Source organism: Prorops nasuta, unplaced genomic scaffold (assembly GCF_024137725.1).
Source record: "Prorops nasuta isolate Cenicafe-Biocafe unplaced genomic scaffold, Cenicafe_Pnas_1.2 PNAS00007, whole genome shotgun sequence".
Lineage (NCBI taxonomy): Eukaryota > Metazoa > Arthropoda > Insecta > Hymenoptera > Bethylidae > Prorops > Prorops nasuta.
The window spans coordinates 263,039-272,501 of NW_027116804.1; the positions used below are offsets into that span (position 1 = coordinate 263,039).

Consider the following 9,463-nt stretch of genomic DNA (forward strand, 5'->3'; position numbering starts at 1 on the left):
ATTGCAAAAACGAACTTCTTTAAGACAAGGTGCCAATTTTAACGAGTCAATCGAGCTTAAAAAAAATCCAAATAGGATGAAGAATAACGCTGTACTACTGTCCCGCGTTCTTGAAGTGGAAATAACCAAAAGTAACCTCTCTTCAAGAACGCGGGACAGTGGTACAGCGTTATTCTTCATCCGATTTGAGTTTTTTTAAGCTCGATTGACTCGTTAGAATTGGCACCTTGTCATAAAGAAGCCCGTTTTTGCAATTTGCTTCGCATTTGAATTTTATTAAACTAATTGTTTATTGACTTGTACTGTCGGTAAAGCACGCGTGAGGGATCCCGTTAAGGTAATTTTGCTAAAAGTAGTATAGTTCATGTAACGGATATTATACCATTTAAACTACATTTAAGTAGATTTGTGGACTCGGCTTAAATTGGTCGTTTTCGTATGTCGCTCAGCGGTCTCAGCCGCTTAGTAAAATACACATATGATTGGTTTATCAATTCAAATTGGCCAATCATAAGCGTATTTTATTCAGCGATTGTGGTTGAAACCACGAATGTTTATCGAACGTACCCATTTGATTCGTGATTCGTAGGCCATTTCAGCTAACTTCGCTCTGTACTTTCTCTACTTGATAGATAGAAGATGAGGGTTGAGGGAAGGGAATGACCGAATGACAGTTCTCGTGTAGTTCACGTCAGTCACGTACATGTATATGTATACATACACAACTCCAGTTCATTTACTAATGGGCCAATGGGCGTAAACTTAAATTCATATAACCTGAAAGAAATAAACAGGCTTCATTTCATTTCATTCTTATTAAGAATATAACAATAATGTCCTCCCGCAGTGTGTGTATGTGTGTCTCTTTCTCCCCCCTCTGGTTGTGTGACAAATAGCAAATACGCGTATTTCTCATTCAAGATTTTCGTAATGCTGAACAATTTTTTGAATAGGTTAGGAATAATACTCCTTTAAAAATTAGAAAATGATTCAATTTAACATACTAATTTAAAGTTATTATGAGCCGGATCTCCAATTTCATTTGAAAAACCAATGATTTCTCGAGATTGATAAAATAGAAATATATTTTTTACTGAGAAAATCCAAGAAATATTATATAAGGATCTTTTTACAATTTATACTGTAATACTTTTGTAATGTGAGGCGAAATGTTGGAAATTGAAAGTATTATAAAAACGCAACAACATAGTTTAGAAAAGAACTTGTTTACCTTTATTTAAATTGTAAATCTTTAATGTTTTGAATTATTTTGATTGTTGGAAAACTTTGACAGTAAAAATGTGATTGTGTGTGCATTGATTTTCTTCATATGATCTCTTTGGTCTATTAATCAAGTAAAAGAGAGCCTATGGATTAATTTCCAAACTGTAATATCTTACAAAATCTGGTATTACGAGTCAATCTCTTACCTTAAGTACCACTGAACATTTATAGGATTATTTTAAATGGCATTGTCTACTAAACCTTAAAACTTTATGTTAAGAAAATAACATTGTTAATAAAAAGAGTAATAAAAATATTGTTATATTTACAAGCCACATTTTAAATCAAATTGAGTATAACAAAGTCAAGCAGGTGCTATACAGTAATAAAATGTCATGGTTATCCATCCTTAATGTTAAATATTAACATTAAATAATCAATGTCAATTTAAATTTACTATGTTTTCCAACTTTTATCTGAAGCACTTCTGCAGTTTTTTTGTTACAGTAATCATGGTTATTGTAAAATGAAAAATATACAATCTAGATAAAAGTGATTAATTTCTTCTGTAAGTCACGCTATCTTCTTAAAGTGCTTTTATTTTCAACTCTTTTTTATCAGATAAAAAAAATTATTCTCTGCATATGCCATTTTTTTACAAAACTCTAAGAAAGCAAAAGCTTATTCAAATGAAACTGAGACCATAGCAGCTTTTAATTAGAGCATTCATTTCTATTATTCATTATTATTCATAGTGTTAAATCCTGTTTGTGCAGGATCTTTTATTAAAAATACTCTACTACTTAGCAGATATTAAATAAAATAATGTGCTCTGATTTGTTATTAGTTATACAATATAAGTGTTAATTGTTCTTAAAATGATAAAATTGGCTGAACTGCTTCTTTTTGAATATCAGAATGAAGAAGTGTAGCATATAAAATGATTTGTTTACCAGATTGAATCTGTTCTCAATCATCAAAAATGAGTGGCATTGTACACCTGAATGTTGGAGGGACCAGGTTTTTATAATCAGTCTTTTTTTGATATATAATGAAGAATGAAAGCATCTTTATGATAATTTTATTTTTAGATTCTCCACATCAAGACAGACACTGACATGGATCCCAGATTCATTTTTCACAGCATTATTTAATCATACAAAAGCTAGTCATTATGATGAAAGTGGAGCTTTATTCATAGATAGAGACCCAAAATTGTTCTCTATTATACTGAATTACCTACGCACGAAAGAAATGGATTTAAGCAACATTGATATACGAGTATTGAGACATGAGGCTGAATATTATGGTATAACACCATTAGTTAAGAGATTGATGCTATGTGAAGATCTATCACGATCCTCTTGCGGCGACGTGCTATTTTATGGATACTTACCACCCCCAAGTAATATTGTAGCATGAATAACAAATATTGCTAATAACATATATATAATATATATATATTATACTATTATATTATACTATGTTTCACAGGCATTCCCTTGCAAGAACCTGCTGCAATTTCCTCAAGTATTAGTGATGTGTCTGTGCATGGTAAAAGTGGGAGCTCTTCTAGTCAATCTTCCAGACCCGATGCACCCTCTACTTCTCAATCTACGGTATGCGTCACTCCTTCAAGTCAAAATATTAATGGTAAATATAATACCCGAGTGTTATTTATTTTATGTTTTGCACAATATTGAAAACATGCATCAAGGGAGGTGTCGGTGCCTGGACGACAAGTACATACGCACCTATATAGGGTGAATAGGGAGGAAAGCATCAAACTCTAGAAATGTGTTGCATATGTAGAAAGAAATTTAAAATGTTGCCTTACATTTTTTTGTCATCTTAACTTTTTACGCACAACGTTAATAATAAAATCTCGCATTTGTTCTTATCAAGAGACACGGTAGTGTCTCGACGGCAAGTACACATATATATAGTCGAGCGCTACCGTGTAACTTATACAGTAAGTTTAGCCGTCCCAATTTTTAAATCGACGTATCTCTGTGAATTATTTTATTTAAAAATAAACATTTAACTTGTATATATGATAAGTCTAAAGTAGATGTAAATAGTGGTATTGCTTAAAATTAATTATATTAACGCTATTACTAAAAACAAAATAGAAGCGTGACATTGTCATTAATATTGCATTATGGAAAAATTTAAAATAACCATTAAGTGGAAGAAGTATTTTAATTTTTGTGCTATGCAATGTATGTAATAGATTCCTAAAGTTTAGCGCATTTCGCCCGATCCAGGCTTTATAGACATTATAGCACTACCTTCTCTTATACAACCAATTTAATCGCCTTAACCATAATATTAATGATGAATGTCGACAAGCTCAGAAAAACACTGCCGGTTTGCACGTGCGGAATTCATCGTTGGACTACAGGTTGTCGCAAAGAGGATTACCGCATTCTCGTACACCATCTTTAGATTTGCGACATGTTAGAAACAACTCCGCAGATTTAAATAAAATTTATAAGAATGATATAGGCTTGGTGTTTGGTCCGCAGCAAGGTAAACTTATTATATTATTAATGAATTTATACATATATATTGGATTGGTTGGTCTGATGGAAATATATATATATATATATATATAATTTGTTTCAGTTTCAGCCTGGGTAGATCCACTAAGAGTGCAGATCATAAAAGCACATCACAACTGGATTGTCATTGCTTACGCTCACTTTATAACATGCTATCGGTTAAAAGATTCGTCGGGTTGGCAGCATGCATTCACCAGTCCACATATCGAGTCCATCATTGAGCGTGTCGCTATTAATGTAAAAATGGGCACAACTGAGAGCAAAATGGTCGCTATTTCCTATGGAAATCAAGTTCGATTGTGGAGCGTATCGGAGGGTGGAATAAAGACTAGTATAGGAACATTCAATTTAAATGTTCGTGTAGAATATCTGTTTTTTATTGGTAGTCAATTAGTGGCGTTGTCCCCAATCGGAAAGATTGGCGTTTGGCATGCTATGACCCACCACTGGCAAATTCAGGATGTAGTGCCAATTTTATCTTTCGATACAGCCGGATCTTTCCTTCTATTAGGATGTAATAATGGATCTATTTATTATATTGGTAAGCTAAGATCGCACCATAATTGTTACTTCGATTAATTAAATTGAATGGAAGTTACTTTCATCGTTTTTGCAGATATGCAAAAATTTCCTCTAAGAATGAAAGACAATGATTTATTAGTAACTGAATTATACAGGGATCCTGGCTGTGATCCTATTACTGCAATTTCCGTATACCTAACGCCAAAGACAAGTAAGTAATGTGTGTTAATAAATGGAAGAACAATTCTACTATTACTATATTGGATTGGAAAGAAAGTAGCATATATGCGATTTCACTTGATAAATAAATTGCATGAAAATATTGGAATAACGTATTATCGACTCCATTAAGTAGACCATCTTTAATTGATGGGTTAATCTTAATTTTACATTTCCTCACCGCATTTGCAGTAAGGAAAATGATGAAATACTAAATTTTATGACTGATTTAAATTACAGTTACGTTTAGGTATGTTCATTCTCTGATGGGGTTTCCGATACACTTTCTACTTGTTTATTGTAAAGAATAGGTATGGGAAAGAAAAATTGTTGTGTCTGCAGTGAACAGTAGGCATTTGAGATTAAAGTGTACATAGTATTGGCATCACACGAGGTGTTCAGTTTTCAATAGTTAATATTTTACTCATGGATTCTCTAATTACTCTAGATTAAAAAAGTCTAATAGAATTTTTTCTAAATGCGTACAAATTTTGAATTGTACCACTTTTTAATCTAGCCAATAATACTATTTCAGTGGCCAAAGAAATAAGGAGGATTGGAAGGGAGATGGGGGTCGTTTGTTTACCATTCTCACCTTATCGCGTCCTCTCTCATTTCTGCTGCTTGTTCATACCGCTGAAGCAGCGTTATATTGTCTAACTTAAAACATTAAAATAATTCAAGAATGGTATAAAATGAAAAATGATATATTAGACTGTTTTGCATAGAATTATTTAAGGAATCTAGGTTTATATTATTGACTGTCGATATTCGTATACCTCGTATAACTGCAAATTTATTTAAATCGCAGCTAAAGGCTTGTTATTCTCTACTTACACTGGTCCGCTTTTTTTTCCTCAAAATATTCTATCTCTATCATTATTTCTCGATTTTGTTGGGCATTAATGAAAAATTTGCTGTTACATTCTTCTCTTCGTGCTTATGTACCACTGGATAAATAGTACAAGGCAAGTATGGGACTAATAAATAACGAATACTTTTGTTAAAATTCTCGTAATATTTTCTTGTCAATGTTTACCCCCTTTTTTCTATATACATGACTCTAGAAAGCATCAAACATGTAATTATTGTCATTTATCTCCGCTTGTATATATATTACAATATTACAAACTTGATGTTTTCCTTTTATCAGTTTCTTATCACTTCAGTGCTTCTTATTGTTAATTTTAGAGAAAGCGATGCTCAATAATTACAATAGCATTCGACTAACGTTTATGCAATTAACAGTTTATATATATATATATATATATGTAGTATAGGCGTACTATAAGAAAGAAAATACCGCATTGCTTTGTGTATTAAAATCGGACTGGAATGATTTAGGTCTATGCGGAAATTGGATAGAAATTGCTTATGGCACCAAATCAGGAAGCGTGAGAGTGATCGTTCAGCATCCGGAGACTGTAGGACACGGACCGCAGCTATTTCAAACCTTCACGGTTCATCAAAGTAGTGTAACAAAGGTATGGTTAATTCTGCTTAAATCCCCCCCCCCCTGAAGTGTTTGAATTACACTCTGAATCTTGGTGTTTATTTCTGCACAGGTAACGTTATCCGAGAAATACTTAGTGTCAGTTTGCTCGGAGTATAACCACGTGAGAAGCTGGGCCGTGACGAGATTCCGAGGAATGATATCAACGCAGCCAGGCTCGACACCGGAAGCGAGCTTCAAGATCGTTGCGTTGGAGGCGGTTGAGCCGTGGATCAGCTACAGCACAGGGAATGATTTCGGTCCTTTTGGGGAACAAGACGACGAGCAAGTGTTCGTCCAAAAGGTCGTACCTGAAACTGATCAGTTATTCGTTAGATTGGCCTCCAATGGTAAAAGGGTCTGTGTAATACAATCTGTGGACGGTAGCATAATAAGTTCCTTTTACGTACACGAATGCGAAGGCTCTAGTCGCATGGGCTCAAGACCTCGTAGATTTATCTTCACTGGACATTCTAATGGAACTATACAAATGTGGGACTTGACCACCGCGTTGGATCACTCATCTCAAGGTAATTATTAATAGAAAAATTTTATTTGAAATCTATCTGAGTAATTTACTCACCTTGCCTGATTTCAGGAAAAGAAATTTCTGGTGGTCCCACACCAGAAGAATTGTGGAAGTTGTTGGATCAGTGTGAATTGAGCAACAGTCATTGTTCCACACCCAGCATCAGTCCATGTCCATCGCTCATAGCTGCAAGTTCTAGAATTAAAGCCAGCAACGTTCTTTTTCTCAATCAGTCGCAGGGCACCGAACCAGCAGCCGGGTCCAATCAAACTTAGATTGCGAACAGTGTCATCGTAAGGTGACATTGATTTATCTGGAAAATGTAGACATATATGTTCAAATGATAATGGCGAATACATATTGTGATGAACATGATGTGAGAAGTATCAAGGCAGCTTGAAGGAGCTACAAGCATAAATATACTATAGGTATAGAGAATACCTATAAATTCTCTCCGTTTAAAATTGATATGTTCAATTACAGAAAAAATATTGTCTCCATTTGCTAAATGATGTTATTCCAAATAATCGTGCACAGTACTGTGTTATTATAGTAGATCATCTACATTAGGAAGAATTAGTTTTACGTCTCTTATAGACTGTACAATCTTACTATTAAGATTAATTTTGTATATAGTATGTAGAATATGTTTTGCAAACGGCGTTTATGCACTATTGACCGTGATCCTATTACATTATGAATTGTTAAGGAATGCGACCAGACGCAAATCCTTCGAATGATATTTCACGATAAAATTGTGATGTAAGGTAGAAATAGTAAATAGGTGATGGTAGTACTCCTTTGGAGAAGTAAGCATTAATCAAATTATGTTGAAACTGCATTTCTTGCTTAAAATTGTTCACTTTCGGATGGCAATTGTGTGAAAACAGACTTACAAGTGTGTTTAATTTACGTTTTTATAAAAATGTGATTTGACAGTAGAACTATGATAGTATGTATATATATTATAATAGAATTGTACACACACTGGCCTGCAACTATTCTACTCCAAAAAAATGATGGTATAGGTATTTTAGCCAATGTCTCTCTCTTTTTCTAATCTCGGGGACATAATCGATGAAAGTCAGTTTACACGATAAAAAGGAACGAGCGATAAAATAAGAAAGTGATTAAATTGATAACGATTGATCGGTGTGATCATTTACCTGTTTCATAATTAGTACTGATTTATATGAATTATTTATCATTTAAGAATCAATAAGTTTCGAATTTGCTAGCTAGATGATTCTGAAATCTGCAGTACTTGGAAAATCCACACAATAAACCTCGCCGAATTTATTGTCTCGTCTAATAAATGTTATAGTATATTTTAATTATTTTTTCTGTTGTATTATTTTACATGTAATAAGAGTTGCAATTACTGTGATTTCCATAAATAAAGAATAGTACCGATACCGAATTGCCATTGAATATTTGTCAATTTAAGCGCGTGCTTTGCTATTATAGTAGTACGTCGTAACAAACACACACCTACACATGGTTAGGGAAGGGGAAACGTCGCGCGAAAGGCGACCTCCCCTCTCCTTCCAAAGCTTTACCAACCGGCTGTGGCTGGCTCTGGAGAGAAGCAGGCAAAACCGGTGTCGATTGCCTTCCGAACAAACTCCTTTCTTTTCTCTACCTCCCTCCACTTTCCTGCTGACTGGTCCCAGCCATTAAATATCTCTCTTTGTTTTTTTTTCTTCTCTTTTTTTCATTCTTTCTCATTTCTTTGCTCAGACCGTTCGGATCCTTGTCGCTCCTCGCATTCCTCCTGGCTTCTCTCTCTTTCTCTTTGCTTCTCTACCCCTCTCACCCCTTTATTTCCTCCCTCCGCATGGCCCTCCTCCCTCCTCCTTCCTTCTCGATGGTTTTCTTCGCGTTCCTTCTCGACCTCTCTCTCTTTCTCCTTCTCGCTCACTCATTCACTTACTCTCTCTGTTACACACTTTTTACTCTCGGTCTCTCCGTTCCTATTCTTTGCCCCTCCTGATCCTCTCTCGTTCCCATAGCGCGTATAGCGTCCTAACGTTGTTGGGGCTGGCTCCGCTGGCTCCGCTGGCTTGCTTGCCTCGCAGTGCCCTCGGTCCGGTCATCGCGTGGATGGCCTGGCCGCTTCGGCTTGCTTACTTGTTTTACTATAAGGAGTAGTGTAGCGTATCGTCTCGTCGACTTTCCATGTTTTCCACGTCGAGCGACAACTCGCATAATCGTAACAATCAGGAATAAGAGTAGCGAAGAGCTGAGGATCTAAGAACGCTGGCAGGGTACCTAACCTATTACCTAGCAGAAACCGCTGCAGTACTCCGCTCTCTCGACGCGTACAACCTCTAACGGGCTTCTTTTCGCAGTTGACTGTGGTTAATCTCACAGCGACTCTCTCGTTCTTGCAACTTATGGATTACGGTAATCACGGCCGATCCAGGTTAAATGAGGATTTTTGTGCTAGTGCTGTTATCGCATTTCAGATGTGTCCGTGATGCCAGCGAGAAGAGCCATCATCAATGAGAAAGGCTCGAGCACCTGCGGAAGAACAGAAATTGCGATTAGCATATTATCTCCATCTGCTAGCAAAGTCTGCATTGCAAGAGCTCCTTTGCATGGCTTTACAGCGGGTTGCTACAAGAAAAACGCACGGTTTTCTGATAAGAAAATCCTATTGCTTTGTTGAGTGAGAAAAGATGACGTTGGATGGATAGATTTCTTTCGAGCAGTTTTGAAATTAATATCCTGTGAAGAAATGAAGAAACAATGCTATGTGTGTACTATCTATAAGACATGAGAGTGAATGAGATTTTTGTTAGAAATAACTTTGATTGACTGAAAACGTGAGTTGCGTGGCTACAGCTTAAACGAAGCTGTGTATGAGCTGTGAGGTTAGTGGCTGCAAGTTTATAATTAGAGGCGGCCGAC

The 9,463-nt window shown here is 35.6% G+C and overlaps 1 protein-coding gene across 3 annotated transcripts; it reads left to right on the forward strand.

The window, feature by feature from the left end:
- Positions 1-680: 680 nt before the first annotated feature.
- On the forward strand, positions 681-7,970 carry LOC136774777 (BTB/POZ domain-containing protein KCTD3). Of its 3 annotated transcripts, none has more exons than XM_066729225.1 (10): positions 681-953; positions 2,072-2,244; positions 2,316-2,629; positions 2,719-2,877; positions 3,577-3,756; positions 3,853-4,329; positions 4,405-4,521; positions 5,874-6,013; positions 6,095-6,551; positions 6,620-7,970. In XM_066729225.1, the coding sequence occupies exons 2-10, from the start codon at positions 2,207-2,209 to the stop codon at positions 6,823-6,825; spliced, it is 2,088 nt and encodes a 695-aa protein (XP_066585322.1). In that variant the 5' UTR covers positions 681-953; positions 2,072-2,206; the 3' UTR covers positions 6,826-7,970. The 3 variants fall into 3 exon arrangements, with proteins under 3 accessions (XP_066585322.1, XP_066585321.1, XP_066585323.1); XM_066729224.1 differs by having other exon boundaries at positions 2,181-2,244; XM_066729226.1 differs by lacking the exons at positions 681-953; positions 2,072-2,244 and having other exon boundaries at positions 2,476-2,629; positions 3,582-3,756.
- Positions 7,971-9,463: the final 1,493 nt, after the last annotated feature.